The sequence below is a fragment of the Macrobrachium nipponense genome, chromosome 3 (assembly GCF_015104395.2).
Source record: "Macrobrachium nipponense isolate FS-2020 chromosome 3, ASM1510439v2, whole genome shotgun sequence".
NCBI classification, from domain to species: domain Eukaryota; kingdom Metazoa; phylum Arthropoda; class Malacostraca; order Decapoda; family Palaemonidae; genus Macrobrachium; species Macrobrachium nipponense.
Genome location: NC_087202.1, coordinates 13657030 through 13679684, shown reverse-complemented (window position 1 = coordinate 13679684; position 22655 = coordinate 13657030). Strand labels below are relative to the sequence as shown.

The 22655-nt window shown below is 43.3% G+C and overlaps 1 protein-coding gene across 1 annotated transcript in view; it reads left to right on the top strand.

Moving 5' to 3' along the window:
• Window positions 1-22655, top strand: part of LOC135221625 (pyruvate dehydrogenase phosphatase regulatory subunit, mitochondrial-like) — a gene marked incomplete at its 5' end in the record, with an annotated part of 83001 nt that overhangs the window by 4926 nt on the left and 55420 nt on the right. Inside the window, 3 exon segments of the mRNA XM_064259287.1 lie at window positions 11131-11284; window positions 11459-11671; window positions 13424-13587. Coding sequence (XP_064115357.1) covers window positions 11131-11284; window positions 11459-11671; window positions 13424-13587 — 531 coding nt within the window.

Here is a 22655-nt window from a genome sequence, read left to right as displayed (position 1 = left end):
CCGCTCACGATCCCGTCACGACGCCGCACGTGCCAGGTTGGTCTTAGGACCAACCAGGACGTACGCGCAAGTGATTGGAGGCAACCGTCAGGGATCTGTTTGCTGGTCCTTCTTCTGAAGGAGGAGGGTCCTGGGAGCTGCTCTTGTTGGAAGGACTGGACGGTCCCTACTCCTCAAGAGCTGTAACTTCCGAGATTCAGAGTAACTTTACCCAGGTTATTGCACTGATTCGTCAGCACAACGACCGGGGGGAATGGATCGCCGCTCCCACCAGCAGAGCCCATGTCTCTGCTCGAGTCGTTTTGGGGCCCGAGAGGGAACCCAAACCGACGGTGGGTATGCCGCGATCGGAGCTTACCGATTCTGTCTTGAACCAGTGTCTCTCGTCTCCGGACAAGAAGGCTCTCTCAGTTCTGGCCGGTCGATCAAGCTACCTTCCACTCCTCTACTGCGACAGCGGCGTTTCTACGTGTCTTCGGACACCGTATTTAAATACTCCTTTCGTCCTCCTGAGAGGTTTCGACCTCGACGAGGGACTGGAATGAGTCGGAGGACGGTATCGGCTCTCTCCTGTCAGGTGTCGATCAGCCCCACCCAGACGACGTTCACAGTGGCGGCAGACCCTTACCTACAGTGAGAAGTTCGTAACCCCCTCTGGGGAAAACGTTTTCTCCTGACGATACGTTTCCCAGACTCTGAGAGGCCATCGCCGCAAGGCGATGGCTGCTCCTACTCTTCTCCAACTGCTAGTTCCACTGGGAGGCAAGCGAGCGAGTATCCAATTCCTCCCCATTCCCTCTCTCCTTACGGCTACGAGGGAAAGGGGAAGGATCCTACAGAGATTTCTCTGTAGGATCCCACGTTGGGGACTGTGCTACCAGGGGGGACCTTCGGGTCCTACCTGACGTAAGCCCCGGTCGTTGAGGAGGGATCCTGCCCCATTCTCGATTTCTACGGGAATCGAGAGGACCACCAGCCGATATCGTTTGACGAATTCGGTGGGGGTTTCGCAGACTGCTTAGAATTCTACGGAATTTCTAGCGCATTCAGAGTGTTTAGAGTTTCTTACGATCTCCAAACACTTAGGCGAGACCACGGTCCAAAGTGAGCGAGACGAGAATCCCCGATATGTTACACGATAATCGGGAACCTCGCCTATGCTCGAATTCCTGGAATTTCTAGCATTAGGAAGAAGACTGCTGCTGAAAGAAGACTATCTCACAGTAGGCGACCAACCTGGAATAGAGAAGAACAGACGGGAATATCCAGTTTGGCTGGAACTATCGTCTTAGTATTCTGTTCACCATTGAAGCTTTCCTTCGAGGAAGACTTCTCCTTCACTCTCTTTAATAGAGAACGAAGGTGGTCGATCTCCAATCCTTATTTTGTTTTCTTGAAGGAAAGAATTTAGGATGGAGATCGTTGTTCAGAATCCTACAAATATACTACGTATATTAACCTCGCGACATGATTCTGCTAAGCAGTTGAATGGTCCGAGGGGTAGGCGCATATCCTGGTTATTCTACGGATTGCGACTTAGACGAAAAAGTATTCTAATTGAACTGCAACCCGGGTTGCCTGCAACCTCCCAGGAGTTTCCAGTTTTCAATTTTATATATTATGGTGTTGTCACAACAACGCCATTTAAGCTTTTATATTTACCGAAATTCGTTTCGCTTAAATATAATTGCTCGAGCATATTTTTTTCATGCTCGGTGGTTCTAGCCGAACGCATTCCTTCGTGGAAAGGATTACTTGGCACTCAGGATGACGAGTCAGCGACAGCTACTGCGTATTGAATTGCCCGAGGCATTTCAGGTATCAGCTGCCGCTTTGAGATAGACGGTTGTTTATGTCTTTCTCACCTGCTTTGATTGAATAACAACCGTATCTCTGCCAACAATCACGGACTTAAGTCTCTGATTAACGGGGATTCTCGCATACATGAATGACCATCTACTGCTGAGAAACGCTAGTATTCATCGTCTTCGGTATTGCGAGAATTTTAAACAGAGATATCTATTCGACTCTCATCTTTCTGTTTACCGCACGGTAACAGAATTCTGTAATAGTCTCTTGCTGCATCGTATCCCGATAATGCGAATGATTTTTGCGGAATCTGAGTTTGTCCTCAAAAATATCTTGTATTCGGAGGTGTACAATTGTTCATTGTTCACCCCGGATTAGCAGATGTATTGAAAGACATCGCCTACTCCCACACCTGCCAGCTCTACTTCCAAACGTTCAGCCCATGAGAAGCAGTTTCTTCAAGCGGCTCTCCCCTGTGTTTCATTACTGAAGAACGCCCCGCTTTCATTGCAACAACGGAGCAAGCTGAAAATGGCGGTTAGCGTTTTCAGTCATTTGTAAGCACAGGTTTAGAAATCTTGAGATTCCTTCTCTCGATTCAGCTGGAAGACGTAGGTTGCATTCATTGCCTACCTTCGTCTTCAACGTCACATAGTGTTGTTTCTCCTTAAGCTGAGATTCAACGTCTAATGAGATTTTTCTTGCCATCAGGGACCTCGGTCTTTTGAAGGCAATTGACTTTCGCCTTTTGAGCTTATGCATTAAGAGAATCATCGCCGCGCCGTCCGGCATTGGTGACTAACAAATATTTTATTTGTTTGGTCTCTCAGCATAACTCTTTAAAGGCGAAGGTCACGTGACTTACCGGATGCTTGGACAACTTGCCTCTACTGATTCCGAACCAGTCAGTCGGCAGCTGTCAGAGCGTCCGAGTCAGTTACGAAACTATGCTGTGGGACTTAGTTCGGTTGTTCCAGAGCAATCATTACTTCGTCTTAATAGCTTGTCAGTATGAGTACTGTACATAACCAAAGTCGAGAAGAGGGATAGGTCATACGACTATTCCCTTCTTTTCGTCTTAGGTAACTGCATGACTTCTCTTGAGAAGTCAAGCACAAAGGGATGGGGATTTGGTGTCGCTCGATTTCGTACCGATCTTCGTAGCGAAGACATCAAACCCTTCGGTAACTGACGATTGGTTCGAGTCCTTCACAATACCCTCCCTAATGGACGTCACCGCCTCCGATACGAAGGCTATGCTGCTTTGTCCTGTGAAGGTGCGACGGAGCTGTCTGAGAAACTCGACACCAGGATGAGTGTGGACGCCTCTCATCATTCTCTCGCGTTCCGCAAGAACTTCTCCGTGGCGCAGGTAATGAAGGCAGGCGCCTGGTCCAACCGGACCGCATGCACCTCCTTCTACCTTCAGGATATTGCCCACAGTTCCTTGGATCTTTTCCTGGGAAAACCGTCGGTGGTTGCTCAACACGTTGTGTAGTTAACCCAGACCCTCGCAGGCTGAACAGCATCGAGTCCTGGTGTGACCGTAAGAATGGATGAGGAATGAGAGTGTGACTGGCTCCTCTTCCCATCTTTTCTTCCCTCTACCTTTGGGTAGAGGGACACGGTCGTCACCCTGCTGGGTAAGGACGAGATGCAGTGAGCTACTCAATAGAGCACCATCCTATCCCTGTCAGTAGGGATAGGAGTAAATATCCACCACTTCCTCCAACAAGGGGGAGGAAGTGGATGCCAAATTGAGACAAACCCATCATTTTATGATTGTCTCTTGCAAACAGGAACAAGTTCTTGCTTGCTGGTACGAAGATACGCTTGCCTCTCTCTTAGTACTTGGCCCAGAGGTCTGACCATTGATCCTGCGGTGCACACCCCGATCATCGGACAGAGGTTTGGATCCCTCCCTTGCTCTTATAACGACCAGGGAGGCACTCCAGGGTTGGACGAACACCAGTCTGTTCACCAAAAAGACTCAGATTCCTCCCACCAAGAAGTGAGTCTTCCTATTGTTAAAGGACCGAGTTTGTAATTACGTATCGGAACAAATGACAATTTGTCGAAAATTGCATTTTTCCTAACTATACAACCTGAGGTCCTTTACATATAGTCCCCCACCTCATGCCACCCTCACTCTGCAACTTTTTGCATGGGCCTAAAGCAAAAGTGATTCTTCACTTCTCGGGCGCGCGGGCGCGCGCACGATCGGACAAGCAGTTAACTACCGTTCTCCCCTTGTTCGAAGCTTACGACCGTCCCAGCTGCCGCTAGTTACCTTCCTATTGTTAAAGGACCTCAGGTTTGTATAGTTAGGAAAAATGCAATTTTCGACAAATTGTCATATTCGTATGTACGCAATTAATCAGTAAACAAAAGTCAGGGTAGTGAACCTGCTAACCTTCCTGTAGACTTTATTTTGCCTAACCCTATAGTATGGCCTACGGGTTATGAATATGTCTGCGAGAGGTGATCGCTCTCCTTCATTGTTGTGAAGAGTGCTACTTCTGTTATTGTTACTCCTAACCCTGTAATGTTGCCTTCTGGGCCCTAAAACAGTGTCTGTAGAGGTTATTGCCCTTTTCTCTTATACTCTTTCGATTCGTAACTTAGAATCGAAAGTGCTTGCTTTAGAGAGCAATAGTGAAGTGGCTAAGTGCAGTGATAGTGCCCCTTGTGTAGTGGAGGGTGCGTCAGATCGGCCTTATAACGCCTCTAGGTCTAGACCTCTGTCGGACTCCCAGGACCACAGGGAGAGGGCATGTCGAAAGCGAAGGAGGGTTACGAGGAACCCCCACCGATCTGGCGTGCCTTCGGCAGTTTCTGATGAAAATCCCCAGACTGCCAAAGTTCGTGCACGTGCACGAATCCTGAAGGATTGCTTCTCGTCCTCCGAGGCGTCCTCCCCGCGCAAGGGTTGGAGCTCTCGGAAGGACTCGCGACCCTCTAAGAAGCTTTAGAGAAGAGGACGCTTCACGTCCTCTCTCTCGTCAGGAAGGGAACGTCAGATGCCGCCCCATAACTGCCTCTAGGCCTGGACCTCTGTCGGACTCCCAGGACTAGGGAGAGGGCATGTCGAAAGCCGAAGGAGGGTTACGGGGAACCCACATCGATCTGGCGTCCCTTCGGTAGGACCTGTTGACGTTTCCCAGGCTGCGGAAGATCGTGCACGTGCACCGAATCTCGAAGGACTCGCGCCCCTCTAAATAGAAGCTTTATAGAAGAGGACGCTTACGTCCCCTCACTCTCTCGTTATGCGTTTCAGTGAGAAGTAAGAAGGCGAACGTCGCCTGATCACGGTACGTCTTTCACCGAGAAATATGAAAAAGAAGGCAGTTTCTCTCGCTTGTTTTGACGCCTGTCAGGAGCGTGACGCTTTTCTGCACGCTTCTTTTGACGCTCGGCTTGAACGGGACGCTCGGATGGACGCCAGGCGCGCGCCAGTGGACGCCGAGCGTCCTCGCCAGTGGAGCCCGACGGCGCGCCGCCGGACGCCGAGCGTCCTCGCAAATGGACGCCGAGCGCGCGCCAGCGCACACCAGGTTTGTCTCCTGGCTGGAACGTTTCTGTTGAACTCTTCAGACTTCAAGCTCTTGTTTAAGATTTGAGCCTCAAGAATGTGAAGTAAGCAGTGCGTTCGGAGGAAGCTTAAAGTGAACAGCAACTTCGTCTTCGAAACCCAGCAAGACCTCGGGTTTCGTGAATTCAAGAGGTCTCTGTCAATATTATATTGCTTTTCGCAAAGGTGGATGGAGTTAAGGAAAGCTCAAGGGAAGATCTCGTTTTCTCTACCGCAGTCAAGACTTTGCGATAAGGCAGTTACGGGTTATGTAAAGGCTCGACGTCTCGGCGACGTTCAGTAGGATTCTTGCAAAGGCATTCATCAAAAGGAAAACGCTCTCTTCAGGAAGCGCAAGACAGGACTTCCTTTGCCACCTTTGCCATACTGCCAATAATTTTTAAGCGTTAGCAGGCATTAGTTGTGATACGGGAGAGGAAGCTGGTTGGAGAGTTTCTTCCTCTTCCCAGGATAATTTTGCAAGCTTTTTAGCCCATCTGAAAGGGTTTTCAGATGATAGATTTTGTTAGTTTCTAGTCGGGACTACGCTGCCGAATTGAACATCGTCGTTTCTACCTGCTGTAAGCCCTGTCTCTTAACAGGATTCTTGCCCCTTTCTCGTTTGAGACGGGAATTGGAAAAATAAAATGCTCCGACTTCCTGGATTACGTTTTGTCAATTCAGTGACTCCCCCATTGACAATATTCTATCGTTTTGTCAAGTAAGTGGGTATCCCCTCATTGACAAAATATCTCTTTGTCCCGTAAATGGGTTAGTTCTCATTGACAAACATCTCTTTAACTTGATATTACGTAAGCGAATAAGCTCTTATTGACAAGATTCGGAAGAGCTCTCATTCGTCATTCGCAGACTTGTACAAGAAATAGACTTGTAGACTACGTCAATGAACGCTTAGGTCCAATAACATAAGCTTGAGCTGTCTGCTTCGATCTCTAAGTTTTGTTCATGAAACTTGCTGTCAGATATGTATGTAGCTGTATTTCCGAATTCAGCTATATATATGTCTGCCAGGTAAGTAGAACAAACTTTATTGTGTATATAAAATATTTTGCCTTGCGTTATTTTACTACTGGTTGGTTCAAGTCATACACGCTTGCTGTAGTTACCTCTTCGGATGGCAACCGAGAGGTCTATTGTCTATTATTTTAAGGACATTTAATAGTTACTCCCTGCAGCCTTCCAGGAGTTTCCGATTTATCTTTTACCGTTGTATGGTAGTGTTCTGACGACACAAAACGCATCTATATATTTAGCGTTTTCTGTTCGCTTAAATATACCAGACTTGAGAGTCTCTTTTTGCTAAAAAAAATAACGGACCTATTTCTTCGTAGAATAGGGTAGCTGGCAACCCAGACATAAAGTTAAGAGACTACGTTCGTAAGCTGCTGGCTGCTGCTGTGTCTGACTGTCCAAGTACCAACCAGGGTTCCCAGATTTGGCGGTTTCCCACCAAATTTGGCTGGTTTTTTTCCAATTTGGTGGGTAAAGATTCACTTTGGCTGGTTAGTGGTTTTTTGGCTGGTTTTCAGAAACTTGCAATTTGAGCTAAACACTGATCCCACTTTTGGGAAATTTGTCCCCAGATTGGGAATTTTTAAAGGTTTTCAGGAAAATCTGGGGAATTTGAATATATTGATAGAATAAAAAAAAATCACACACACCAGACGACCGCAACAGCTACAAAAGGTCGAGACCGTTAAAGGGGATTAGCGCAGATGCCATATTTTCTTAAACCCGTTCAAACTATTGAGGAAAAAAAGAGTAATAAGGTGGTAGATTTGGCATGTTTATTTATTTACTTATTTATTTTGAGCGGCCTACCATTTCGTTGTGGATGGATGATTAATGGAAGTGACCACGGGTCACGGGATTAAGAGGATTGTCTGTCACCTCCCTTCATTTGTCAATAGAAAAGCAAAACAAAAATTATTTTTCCTGTATTCTTATATTAGTTTATATTATGTAACTAAAACTATGATGCCGCTATACAAGCATATATATGATAAAAAAATATGCATTTATAAAGGTAAATATAACGCACATATATTTGGCGGTTATTTGGGCTGGTTTGGATTTCCATTTGGCGGGATTTTGGCTGGTTTTATGGTAGACTTTGGCTGGTTGGCAGTGCTGTCATCTGGGAACCCTGGTACCAACCGAGCCAGTAACAGATCGTGCGCTGTCATGCTCTGTAGGTTACGTCTCTCTCTCCTGCGGGATTGACTGACTAACCGTATCTCTGTGCTGGCGGTTACGTCTCTCCTGCGGGATTGACTGACTAACTGTATCTCTGTCCTACAATAGCGGACTTTAGCCTAAGATTGAGGGGATTTCTTACGTGAATGAATAAACGTTGCATTCGTTTTGCCTTACTATGTTCAACAGAGTTATCTCAATCCTTTCGGTGCTCGTTACCGCACGGTATAGAACTACGAGTCTACCGCAACATTGCACGTTTTTATGCTCTCCTGCTTAGGCAAAGCGCAGCCTTATAGGGAAGTAAGCATACTCGGGGAGGGAATGGATGAGCTTGCTGGGGACCATTTCCTTCCTGAAGAAGTTTGTTTCCCCGAATAGACTGCAATTCAGACCACAGTTTTTTCCTACCGGGAAACTGAAATATTATTCAAGATCTAGAAATTATTCTGAACATCTCTCAGTGCGTCATGATAGAAAGAAGGTGCCGGACATCTGGATAGTGTTTCAGATGTCCTGGATCTTAATCTGAAAGAAGTAAATGCAATTCGGTCGTCCCTCCAGTCCTCGAAACGAGTTTTTTGGAACCAGTGGTCCCACATCAACTCTGATATTCCACAGCTCTCTCATATCTTAAGAAGTATCTTCTCTCGGTCCCTGCTCGAGTTTACGAGAAAGAGCCTATTATAACAACAGGCGTAGAATGTAACGATCCTCTAGAGGTTCGTTACAGGATTGCAAAAGTCCGTACGAATCGTCTCGATCGACGGCAGCAACTTTTGACTTCCGAGTGGAATCTTTCTTTAGAAGTATGTTGAGATTGTGGAGACTTTAGGGACACCCTTTCATTCTTCTCTTCGATATGTTGAGGACGAAGAGGCTTCTTCTTCTCTGCTCCCTTTTTCTCGATCCGGGATCGGTACCATTAAACGCCATCCTATGATATTGAACGGGGATGGATGTTTAGTCTCTTTCCCCCTTTTTCAATCGCTTAGGAAATGTAATGAGGATTTATGACGTCACAGGGAGCGACAATGACGCTGATCGCCCCATGTTGGCCTTCAGGATCCTGGATTCACAGAGGCCACATCCTTCCTAGTTCACTTTCCAAGGACCTTTTCCGAGAGAGTCGGTCTACTCTAACTCGAAAGGTACCTATAACCTCTCCGCTCTGAGTCTGACAACGTTCAGACTATCGAGATGTTGACAGGAATAAGATTACCGTCTTCCATTTCCGTCTGAAGAATGGGATAAGCTGGCAGTCACAACTATTAAAGAATACGCAAATATGTTGTTGACGGCTTTTGGGCTCAGAGATTTGCGTCTGTCAAACAACAAGGCCTTCACGATCTTTGAGTTCTGTGGAATCTCGAAACTCGCTCACCATCTACTTTTTGTCTCACCTGTTTTCTCGGAGTCAGACACTCGTGCGAGATCAGGCGACATATAGTAGCCCTGAGTTTCTTGTTGACGAAGTCGGTTGCGTTTATACACCCCCCGATGATCGTGTAACATGAGACCAGGTTGGACTGTCAGGCATTCTTCCTTCGGGACTGAATCGCCTTTTTGCTCCTTGCTCCTTTCTCCTGGCACCAGAAGCTCGAGTCAGGAGTTGATTCGCTGACGACGTTGGGTTGCGTTGATACACCCCCCAAGGTTTGCTTAGATTGAATCGCCCAGGCAGTCCAGACACTCATCCTTCAGCGAAGAATAGTGCCTTATGGTCTTCAGGGTACAGCCTTGCTGTCCTTGATTCGTCTGACTTGGTCAACTGGTCGGTCACCTGACTTTAGTACAGACGGACTGACTGTGCATGTCCAGATCGAAGCTTTCAATATGGAACTTAGACGTAGTCTGAAGTTCTTGATGTCAAAGCATTCGAACCTCTCCTACCTGTTAACTTCTTGCATGTGATCAGGAAGGCCTTCTTCTAACCACCCTAGATACGACAAAGAGGGGTTAGTGAGATTTTAAGCCATCGTCACAAGTTTTGGCTTTAGAGAACACAAGGCGGTGTGCTCTCTAAGCCTTTCGTTGTGGCCTAAGAATGGAAACCCGTTTTGTCCTTGGGGGGGGCCCAGGAGCTTGGAAGCAAGGGTTGGCACAAGTTAGTGGGCAGGATCCAGAGAGAGTCCTGTTGCCCTGTCAGGTCTCTCAAGTTTTATCTACATAAAACTCAAGAAAGTCGAAGTCATTCGGGCAATCTGCAGTGTTCCGAAAAAGACCAGACTTGCCCATATCGAAGAACAGCCTGGCTTTAGTGTTAAGGAGTTCTTTCAAAAATGCTCCTTCATTGTGTTTGCACAAAGATTTGAAATCTTTTTATCTGAATGCTCACAGGTTGACGGCGCGGCCTCGGAAGCATTTCAACGGAGCATGGCACTCAGCAACATCCTGAGTACCATGTTTTAGCGAAGCAACTCTGTGTTCACTTCACACTCCCTTCGAGATGTGAAGATGGCATATGAGATCTGTGCTCGCTAGGGCCATACGTGTCTGCAGACACAATCTTGGGGCAAGAAGTACCACTCATCCTATCCTGTAGAAAATGGTTAGGAAGAGCTCTTAATTTAGTTGTTGAGTCGCCGACAACGGCGACTTCTTAACTCTTAAGCCTTAGTTAACACACCTTAACTTTGGCTAGGTTGGTCAGGTGGTGATATATATATTTATATATATATTTATTTTACTTCTTAGCCCTCATGGTATGGTCAATATGGTCTAGTCACATTGTGGTCACGCCCCCGTTGACAGATCATCTGGAGTGCACCAGCTTTATAGGTCTCTACCTCGCTGGCAACTCTAGTAAAGCAGAAGCAGACTTGGGTGACAGTAATCACGAAGTCGGCTATGCTAACAGGTGGAACCAAGATGTAAATCATCTGCATGCATTTGTTCCCAAAATCCTTCCTATTCTGTCCCTTCCCACCTCCACGGGGTGGGATTCAGCTATATATATATTGACATGTAAGTTTCATGAACAAAATGATATTGTTATGATACAATAAAGTTTGTTCATACTTACCTGGCAGATATATATAATCAAGTACCCACCCACCTCCCCTCAGGGGACAGTGGAAATAAAAATTATGAATAGAAAATGGGAATGGTTCCTGATACCCGCCTCCCAGCGGCGGGAATGGGTACTAACCACCTGGCCGACCACTGCGTGTGTCGGAAGTTTTTTAAATTCTGTCGGACTTCAGAAAATACAGCTATATATATATCTGCCAGGTAAGTATGAACAAACTTTATTGTATCATAACAATATCATGTTTATATTTTATACATCAGAATTATTTTAGTGTAATTCTTCTTCTATTCTGTGCTGTGTAGACGGCCTCCAGTATGAAGATTATATGTAATGAGACTAATAACATTTTTATCCAGTACAAAAATATTGTCTATCCATAGACTAATTACACTTTAACATCCATATTAAAATTGTACTTGCAGCGACCGAGGTATTGTTGGAGGTTAATCAGCTTGATTTTTGTGTTTGAGTGATTACATTGTAATCATTTCTTTTCCAGGCCCATTTTTGTCATCTACAATACCCTTGGATGAGACTCCTCCTAAGAAAGCCAAAGTTGTGATATGTGGTGGAGGAATGGTCGGCACATCAGTACTGTATCATTTGGCAGAGTTAGGTTGGGGAAAAGATGCAGTTATGCTTGAACAAGGAAGGTATAAGCAATTCAATTTATTTACATGTGTTCCCTTTGCTTCAATACAAAATTTTTATATCACTACAAATTGGTCATTTTTTTGTAACTAACCTCTCTTAAGATCAATTACATTTTGCAGTAAATAGTGTCAATAGCATTACTGTAATGCCATTTATATATATTTTTTTTTCAGGATTGGTGGACCATCTGCATGGAGAGGATCAGGCTTTTTGGGAGGTGTTAAACTAATGAGATCTGAAATGAACATAATAAGGACAACAAAACGTTTAGCAAGGCAGCTTGCGGAAGCAGGATATGACACAGGATGGAAACAGTGTGGCTCTTTGCATTTAGCTCGAACCCGTGACAGATTGACTCATTTTAGGAAAATGAAAGCTATTGCTGAGTAAGTGTTTACAGTTCCTTTTTGTTTTGCTTAATTGTCATTTGTCTTAATAGACTACTGGACCCAAAGTTATGGAAGTACAGTGCAATAAGTAAACATTTGTTGTATGAATACTAAGATAATTATCATATAAAGTGTGTCCCATACCCTTTCCATCTCAGTCTACAGACTGCTGCAGATAGGATGGTAAGGAGTCTCTCTTATTGGTGATCCTATGGAAGTTTTCATTTGTTCTTTTGCATTTTGGAAGAGATGTTCTTGCTCTCATATTTTCTGAAAGTTAGTTGGGTTTGCAAGTTTTTCTTCAGTGAGGAGGAAGGGAAACATTGCTGCACTACCTAAGGGACTAAGTCTGTCCTTATAGTCCTCAGAATATATGCCTATTTCCATTACCCCTGTTTTATATAAGAATTTTGAGAATCTGCACTTTGAGTACCTTTGTAGATTTGTTGAAGATAGTAACCCACTACCAGAATTACAATTTGAATTTTGTGATGCACTCTTGTCAATTTGTACTGTCTTGCAGAGTGATCTTGACAAGGGTGCAGAGGCATGCATGGTCTGTTTGGATTTTAGTGTAGCCTTTGTCAGTGTGACTAATAAAGCACTTATGTACAAGCTAAGATTATGTATTAGGAATTGGTGCTTTGATTTTGATGCGCAGAACCCAAAGGATCTATGTTAACGGCCACTGTAGCAGCTTTAGGTGTTCCTCAGGGTAATGTTCTTGGAGCTTTGTTATTTATTATCTAATGATAGTGACATGTGGCAAGGTCTGGAGAATAAATGTATTGCATATGCCAATGATACTACTCATCTAGCTGTTGTTCCTTTATACAGAATCCTTTAATAGAGGTCTGGCCTGTATTCATGAGTGGAGTAGTTTTGGGGAAATGAAGCTTAACCCTTCTAAAGCTCAAATTACATATGATAGTCAGTCCAGATCACTTTTGCCTTTGCATCGTGTTACATATAAATGATATGGTTTTAAATGTGCAAATTTTAAGATTTTAGGTGTGAACTTTTGATAAACTGACTGTTTCTCAGTAGTTGTTGGTATCCTGCAAAAATGTTTTTGAATGTTTCAGTGATGAAGCTCTTATGTCTATGTTCTTGTTTGGCATACTGTTCTCCAGTGTGGTCCTTGCAAGCTGACTATCATCTCAAACTCTTCGATAGAGTAATGTCATCAGTCAAGCTTATTTTGCCAACTTGGGGGATGGACATGAGGAAAGTTCATTATGATTTTTCATAAAATGTACTACAACAGGCATCCTCTGCACTCGTCTTTACCCAACCCAGTTGGAGGTTTCTGCAAACAGTGTTGTTTTCTAGGATCAAGTCTAGTACTACTCAGTTTGCTGAAAGTTTTATTATTGCTGCAACAAAAATGTGGAATACTTTGCCGAGTGCAGTTGTGGGATCTTCTAATCTCCAAATGTTTCAGCAAGGAGCAAATTCATTCCCGCTCTCTGCTTTTGTGTCCTGAGTTCATATGTGTGTTTTATTTTCTATTTCCTCATATTTCATTATCTAACACCTTTGCTTATAAATTGTCTCTCTCTTCTGCAGGCTGATTTCCCTTTAGAGCCACTTTTGATGTAGTATAGTCTGTTGACTCTGTCCATAATGGTTTTTAGTTGAAGGTTTAAAGAAAGATCAGATTCTTATAGAGTAAGCCAAAATTCTGTTGTCTGGACTAATAAACCATATATACTAGGTTACTACAGTATATCTTGTTTTATATTTTAGAGCTCGAGGAACAGAATGTTATATACTGAGGCCTAAGGAAGTTGAGAAAAAGTGTAATATTTTGAGTACATCTGATCTTGTTGGAGCTTTTTGGGTCCCAAAGGATGGAGTCTGTGATCCACACAAATTTGGATATTCTCTTCTAAAACTGGCAAGAGAAAAAGGCAAGATATGATACCTAGTTTTTTGTGTTGTTAATATTTGTTAAATGCATTTTTAGATTATGGTTTACCATTGCATCTTTTGAATTCAATTGGTATCTGAAATTGGCACTAAAGAATTAGCTTTAAGAATTAGGTATCATCAATATGAAGATTATTAATGTTTTATCCAGCAAGGAACAAACTTTGGGACTTTGTGTGGTATTAAAATATCTTGCATATGTATTGAATGGACTTTGACTGCATACACTATTTTGAAATGTCAGTTAACCCTTAAACGCTGAAGCGGTAAAATAAAATTTGTTCATGAAACTTACCTGACAGATATATATATAGCTGTATTCTCCGAAGTCCGACAGAATTTCAAAATTCGCGGCACACGCAGTGGGCGGCCAGGTGGTAGTACCCATTCCCGCCGCTGGGAGGCGGATATCAGGAACTAATTCCCATTTTCTATTCATATTTTTCTGTCGCCGGTCGGTAAACAACTGTTTACAGACCTCCGCCTAGGATTTTGAAACTTCATTAGCCGCTTAAGTATCCTAATTATTCTTACGATTATTGACTTGGATTTGTGGCTAGGCATACGCTATCGTAAATTTTTTCATTGCATTTGATGTCTGAAGCTAGTTAGCCTAGTTTCAGACTTTGTTGTCTGCATGGGGTAGGGTGAGGCTACCGGAACTTTCGGTAGACACTCGCTTAGTATATATGACGTTTACATGTTTTCTTTGCATAAGTTCAATGTAATTAGTGTAATGTGTGACTTACGGAAGAAGTAGGATTCATGTACGCATTTTAGAGCGTGTTAGAATCAGGAGTTTTCCTCCACAGTAAACAGAAGTTAGAAATAATGAACCTTCTAACCTCCTGTAGATTTTATTTTGCCTAACCCTGTGGTATGGCTTACGGGCCTAGAAGAAGTGTCTGCTAGAGGATTACATCAAGTAATCTTAGACTAAAGTGCTCGCTCTCCAATCAGTGTTGTGAAGTGTAGTGCCTTGTGTTGTGGATGGGGGCGTCAGATCGGCCCCATAATGCCTCTAGGCCTGGACCTCTGTCGGACTCCCAGGACTCAGGGAGAGGGCATGGCGAAAGCCGCAAGAGGGTTACGGGGGGCTCCCCCACCGATCTGGCGTCCCTTCGGCAGAACCTGTTGACGCTTCCCAGGCTGCTAAAGATCGTGCACGTGCACGAATCTTGAAGGATTGCTTCTCGTCCTCCGAGGCGTCCTCCCCGCGCAAGGGTTGGAGCTCTCGGAAGGACTCGCGCCCTCTAAGAAAGCTTTAGAGAAGAGGACACTTCACGTCCTCTCTCTCGTTAGGAGGGAACGTCAGATCGGCCCCAAAACGCCTCTAGGCCTAGACCTCTGTCGGACTCCCAGAAAACCAGGGAGAGGGCATGTCAAAAGCCGAAGGAGGGTTTACGGGTTTTTCATGCTGATCTGGCTTCCTTTCGGCAGGTCCTGTTGTCGCTTCCCAGGCTGCCGAAGATCGAGCACGTGCACGAATCTTCAAGGGTTGTCGTCCTCCGAGGCAATCCTCCCCACACAGGGGTGGGGCTCTCGGAAGGACTCGCGCCCCCTAAAGAAGCTTTAGAGAAGAGGACGCTTCACGGTCCTCTCTCTCGTCACGAGAGGATGAGGAGTAAAGAGACCACATTACCCTTTTCGAAGAATGCACTGGCTCTTTTCCTAAGGGACATATTAGGAGGCTCATTCATCTTGCCAGAAGATGATTTGAGCCTCCTGCGAGTGAACGCTCTTTATACATCATGTATACATTATTAAGGAGGTCATTCATCTTGCCAGAAGAGTGATTTGAGCCTCCTGCGAGTGAACGCTCATGAAGTTAGAGCTGTTTCAACCTCGCTAGCATTCCAAAAGAATTTGGTAATCAAGGACATTCTAGATTCCACCTTTTGGAGGAGCAACTCAGTATTCGTCTCCTCTCCTCATGGCGCTCCGTATACGTTATGTAACGTTCGCTTTACTTCGAAAAAGCAAGCTGATAAGTTTGACGTCCGGCAAGCTGCTTTGCACAGTCAAACAACTTATGTCTCTGGTTCGGCATAAGAAGGGCAATTTAGACGTGAGGTAGCTTTTGGAGGTGCTCGACGTCCTATAAGTAGAGACATTCTCCAGGACGCTCGGCAAGCACCTTGCGAGGGTGTCTTTCGGACGCTCGGCGTTCCTTTGCTGAGTGCGTTTCTGGAGATGTTCTTTTGCATTACTAAGACGCAAGTTGTTGCACAGGCGGCCACTGTCTTTGTAAGAAGGTATGAAGGTCTTTAAGGCCCGTCTTGAAGACGAAAAGCCATACGTCTTCCTTTAGTGTTCACACACTTCAGGAGCAGCGTGCGGGCTCTCCATGGAGACTCGCATGAGGACGTCCCTTGAAAATATTCAACGTCATACGCAAAACGCGGTTCGTCATATCATTGAGATGTGGCAAGGTCGCTCGCCAGGACGCCTCTTGGCGGGACTTGCATGCATCAGGGCGCTCAACGAGTTCCTCTCTGAAACGTCGTTCAGAAGACTTGGTGTTCTCTGCTCAGACACGCTCTTAGCTACGCAGGACGTTTTTGAGGACGCTTTCCAGGACGCTTATGAGACGCTTTTGTGCACATTCGCCAGGACGCTTCGGTGGAAGCTCGGCAGGACGCTTTGCGAGAGAAAAGACTTGTAGAAGGCGTTTTATTTGCTGTTCAGGACGTTAGAACGCTTGACGCTTTATAAACGCTCGTCAAGAGGAGGTTTTTTCAGGACTCTCCACAGGACATTTCTTTACAGAAATTTTTAAAAGGATTCGGAGTTAGCGGAGAGACATACCCGAATTTTTTCTTCGATCCCTCTTTCCTCTTCATCGATTTCTCTGAGAATCTGGGAAGATTATATACTCGATTCCTGGGTGACTTTCGGTCATGTTAAAGGGTTTTCCCTATTAGCAAAGTGCTAATAGTTTTGTCTAGTAAGGACGTTTTCCCCATTGTCAAGATACTAAACGTTTTGTCATTTAAGTGGGGGACCCCATCATAAATGGGGTAGTTCTCATTGACATAGATTTTAACGTTTTATCGTTTAAGCGGAATAAACTCATTAACAAATTTCGGAAGAGCTCTCATTCATTTTCAGAGGCTCATCCGGGGAGTAAGAAAAGACTTGTAGACTAGATCCAGGGAAGTCTTATGTCCAATATCATAAGAACATTGAACGGTCCTTTTCGATCCTCGGTTCTCTCTTGATGATCTCTATTCGAATATTACTCCCTTTTCTTGGCAAAGAGTCAAGGAGTTCTTTTAAAAAGTCTCATTCATTAGAACGTGGACAGTCGTTTTCCTTTCTTTCTCTCTTCCTCGTCGAGGAAAGATGTAGTAGAGAATTCGATGTTCAAATTACTACAATACTTACGTAGTTATCTTTGCGTCATTTTGCTAACGCATGGGTCAAGTCATATACGCATATAGTATTTACCTCTGCGGATAGAAGCCGAAAGAACTGTTGTTCTAATGTATTTATTTGACACTCCCTTCAACCTTCCAAGAGTTTTCGGAGTAAGAATAACTATTCAGGTATTGTTACGACAACACCAACTCAGATTCTGTATTTAGCGAATTTTGTTTCGTTTAAATATGCCTGCTTGAGAGTTTCCTTTTGCTCGATAATTTCATACCTATCCCTTCGTAAAAGGAGTAATTGGCAACTCAGGCAGATAGTGCGAGACGATGAACAAGGCTGCTGTTACTGTGATGTGATCTACGCAGTACCGGCTAGCTCGGTGTCATGCGCGTTTGGTTGCGTCTCTCTGCCCTACAATCATGGATTTTAGCCTCGGGTTGAGGAAATTTCTAGTAATCATGAATGAACATGCCTTCCGTTTACTTAGAAAAATTTCAACAAGATATCTCTTATACTTGTTCGGTGCGGGTTTACCGCACTCGGTAACAGAATTCTGTACGAATCTACCGCGGCATAGCACTATAATAATGCATCTCCTGCTTATGCAAAGTGCAGCCTTATTTAGGGAAGGAAGCAGGCTGAGTGAGGGAATGGATGAGTTTGCTGGGGACATTTCCTCGCTGGAGAAGCTGTTTTTCCCTGAATAAACAGCAATTCAGACCTCTACAATTTTTCCTCACGAAGAAATTGGAATAACATCAAAGATCTTGTAATAATTCTAATTTTCTATCAACGGCTTGAGGATCACCTCGGGTGATAGCGAGAGGGTGCCAGACATCCGAACAGAGGAACAGATGTTCTGGCACATTGTCTGAAAGAATTGGAAGCCAAATTGGTCGGCTCTCCAGTTCCTCGAAGGGGTGAGTTTGGATCGAGTGGCCCAAATCATCTCGGATAATTTCTCAGCTCTTTCATAGCTCAAGAAGAGAGAATTGGTTATGGGCTTGGCACGAACGTAACGATCCTCAAGAGGTTCGTTAAACTAGTGCACGTCCGTGCGGGTCTTCTCGATCGAAGGCAACAACTACTGACGTCTGAGTAATCCTCACTTAGAAGTATTTCGAAAGTGAGGAGAGACTGAGGGCGTCCTTTCGTTAAGTTTTCGTAATATTGAAGACGAAGGAGCTTCCTCTTAAGTTGTTTCCTTATTCATGATCCTAGAGGATTCGCTTTAGTCGCCACATGTTGGCCTCTAAGAGGTTTGATTCACAGAGGTCAGGTAATTCAGAGAATTGTCCAAAGACCCTTCCCTTCCCGAGAGAATCGGTGTAATCTAACATCGTCACTTAGTGAAGTATCTAATATCTCTCCTCTCTGAGTCTGAAGGCGTTCAGACTATCGAGAAGCGATAAGATCTTCAAGATTAATGGCAGTCTCTTGGCCAAGGCAAAGCAGTGCTGCCTATTTTCAGTGTTCAATCGGAGCGGGCCGTTTCTGGATAGTGAAGGGAAATGACTGTTCCTCCAACTCGACTCTGTGAATTTCTTTATGGTTCTATCTTTCCGTATGAAGTACGAGATAAGATAGAAGTCATAACTATTGTAGAATATGCAAATATGTTGTTGACGGCCTCTAGGCTCAGAGATATCGGTTTTCTGTCAAACAACAAAGCTTCACAAGATCTTGAGGTCTGGGGAGATCTTGAGCAAATTCTCGTGGAGCGCAGGTTTCCGGTCCATGGAACTTTAGAACGTAGTCTGAGTTTCTGATGCCAAAAGCATTTCGAACCTATCCTTTCTGCGAACTTAATACACGTGACCAGAAAGGCTAACATTCTAACCGCTCTAGCCACGGCAAAGAGGGTTAGTGAGATTTTTAGCCCATCATCAGAGGTTTTAGCTTTAAAGGACATAATGCGGTCTGTCCTCTAAGCCTTCCGTTCTTGATAAGAACGAAAACCTGTCTAACCCTTGACCCGAAGGCTTGGAGACCAAGGTATGGCACAAATTATTGGGCAAAGGCATTAGAGAGTCCTGTGCCCTGTCGGGTCTCTCAAGTTTTATCTTAATAAAACTATAGAAAGTCGAGGTCAACGGACAATCTGCGGTGTTCCGTAAAAGACCAGACTGGTTCAGTCCAAGAACACCCTGGCATTATAGTCAAGGAGTTCTTTTAAGAAGTCTCATTCATTATGTTTGCATAAAGATTTGAGATTTTTTCTTAATATGAATGCTCAAGAGGTGAGGGCGCGGCCTCGGAAGCATTTCAACAGAGCATGACACTCAGTAACATCCTGAGTGCCACGCTTTAGCGAAGCAACTCTGTGTTCGCTTCACACTCCGACGGGATGTGAAGACGACATTTGAGATCTGTAAGTCGCTAGGACCATACATATCCGTAGATATATTATTGGGGGCAGCAAGCAACACGAATCCTATCTATAGAAAAGGGATAGGTGTGCTTTTAACTTTGAAGGGTTGGTCACTTGAGGCGCGTTCCTTGTTCTTTAGCCTAGAAGTTATGGAACTAACTTTGATAGGTTAGGTCAGGTGGTGGTTTTAGCTTCGTGCCCTCAGAAGTATGGTCATATGGTCTAGTCACATTGTGGTCACGCCCCCGTTGACAGATCATCTAGAGCGCACCAGCATTACAGGTCTCTACCTCGCTGGCACTCTAGTAACGCAGAAGCAGGACTTTTGGTGACAGTAATCACGAAGTCGGCTATGCTAACAGGTGAGGAACCAAGATGTATATCATCTACTTAATTTAGTTTCCCAAAAATCCTATTCTGTCTCTTCCCACCATCCGAAGGTGGGATTCAGCTATATATATATCTGTCAGGTAAGTTTCATGAACAAAATGTTATTGTTATAATACAATTAAGTTTGTTCATACTTACCTGGCAGATATATATAATTAAAGTGCCCACCCACCTCCCCTCAGGAGACAGTGGCACTCATAAAATATGAATAGAAATTTGGGAATAGTTACCTGATATCCGCCTCCCAGGCGGCGGGAATGGGTACTACCACCTGGCCGCCCACTGCGTGTGCCGCGAATTTTGAAATTCTGTCGGACTTCGGAGAATACAGCTATATATATATCTGCCAGGTAAGTATGAACAAACTTAATTGTATTATAACAATAACATATTGTCTCCCGTGTGCCGAGGTGTTTCGGAGTGAGCGCGGAAGCGGAAAAAATATTTTTTTCAAAAAATCACAGCGCGCTTAGTTTTCAAGATTAAGAGTTCATTTTTGGCTCCTTTTTTTTTCATTGGCTGAAGTTTAGTATGCAACCATCAGAAATGAAAAAAATTATCATTATCATATATAAATAATGCGATATATGATACCACAAAAACGAAATTTCATATATAATTGTATTCAAATCGTGCTGTGCGCAAAACGGTTAAAGGTAACAAGTTACTTTTTTTTCTTTGTAATGTACACTGAATTGCGATTATTTTGGTATATAACAAATTGTAAAACAATAAAAGCAACACAGAGAAAATATTATCACAAAATAATGCATGAATTCGTAACGCACGGACGTAAACAAATATTTTTTTCAAAAAATATTCACCATAAAATCTAAAATATGGTCCTAGGAGACTTCCAATTTCCTTTCAAAATGGAGGACAAATGATTGAATATTACTATACTGTAAGAGTATTAGCTTACAATTGCAGTTTTCGACCATATCTGATGAGTTAAAGTTGACCGAATGTCAAATTTTTTTATATATATTTTTTTATGTGCAATTATTTCGGAAATTAGAAAAGCTACAACCTTCAAATATTTTTCGTTTTATTCTACATGAAATTGTGCACATTTTCATATATAAAACTCTATGAAATGCCTAATATGAAACGGAGCAAATATTCTGAGAATGGGACGTACGCATTTCGGAGATTTGTGGCGGAGAATCCGCGCGCGGAGGGAAGGAAAGTTTTTTTAAATTCACCATAAATCTAAATATTGTGCTAGAGACTTCGAATTTGTTTCAAGATGAAGATAAATGACTGAATATTATTAGACTGCAAGAGTTTTAGCTTACAATTGCCTTTTTCGACCATTTTGGTAGAGTCAAAGTTGACCAAACGTGGTTTTTTTTCTATTTATCGTGATTTATATGCAAATATTTCAAAAATTAGAAAAGCTACAACCTTCAATTATTTATTGTTGTATTTTACATGAAATTGCACACATTTTCATATATAAAACTTTATGTAACGGCTAATTTAAAATGGTGCAAACATTACCACAATCGCACGTATGATTTTTTCGGAAGAGTTACCGTGAGGATGTAAAGAAAATGTTATTTTTTTCATAAATTCACCATAAATCGAAATATTGTGCTAGAGACTTCCAATTTGTTGCAAAATGAAGGTAAATGATTGAATATTACTAGAATATAAGTGTTTTAGCTTACAATTGCGTTTTTTGACCATTTCGGTAGAGTCAAAGTTGACCAAAGGTTGAAAATTTGTCACATCATTTTTTATATGAAAATATTTCAAAATTTATAAAAGCTACAGCCATAGGTTGTTTTTAGTTGTATTGTGCATGAAATTGCGCACATTTTCATATATAAAACTTTATGTAACAGCTAATTTTAAAATGGTGCAAACATTACCACAATCACATGTATGATTTTTTTCGAAAGAGTTACCGCGCGGACGTAAGGAAAAAGTTTTTTCATAAATTCACCATAAATCGAAATATTGTGCTAGAGACTTCCAATTAGTTGCAAAATTAAGGTAAATGATTGAATATTACTAAAATATAAGAGTTTTAGCTTACAATTGCGTTTTTCGACCATTTCGGTAGAGTCAAAGTTGACCGAAGGTTGAAATTTTGGCATTTATCATTATTTATATGAAAATCTTTCAAAACTGATAAAAGCTACAATCATGAGTATTTTATTGTTGTATTCTACATAAAAATGCGCACATTTTCATATATAACACTCCATGTAACGGCTAATTTAAAATGGTACAAAAATTATGTCAAAGTGACGAAATAATTTCCGAGATGTGTCACAGATACTTTTTAGTGCGGCAAGAAAGAAATTCGCGCTTGTGCGGCTGTGTAACGATTGTAAACAAAACAACACCTTGATCCGTGAACTCCCAGCATCCCCCAAGGCGCGTGATTCAAGAGTTTTCAGCTGGTAGGCCTAAAAGTATTTTTGTACATGAACTTCCCTGACAGATATATACTTAGCTATAGTCTCCGACGTTCCCGACAGAATTTCAAATCTTGCGGCACACGCGACAGGTAGGTTAGGTGGTCTCCCTTACCCGCCGCTGGGTGGCGGATGTACGAACCACTCCCGTAGCTTGTCAGATTTTTCTCTGTCGCGGGAACGATAACAACTGTTGTCGGTTCCTCTCGATAGTTTTTCGATTCTCGCTTGCCTGGAGTTAATTTGGACTTCTTTTGGTGACGTATTCGCATTGTTTGGCTTGGCATACGCTGATTGTGGACCGGTTTGATTTTGATTTGATTTTCTTTAACGATGTCTGACCTAGATTCAGTAGTTAAAACTTCGGTTTTGTTTAGGGTTTGCGTGAATGGAAGGATGTAAAGTGAGGTTTGCCGAAAGCTTCGGTAGACCCCACACGTTTGCATGAAATGCAGGGGGAATGAATGTTCTTTTGCTAACCCTT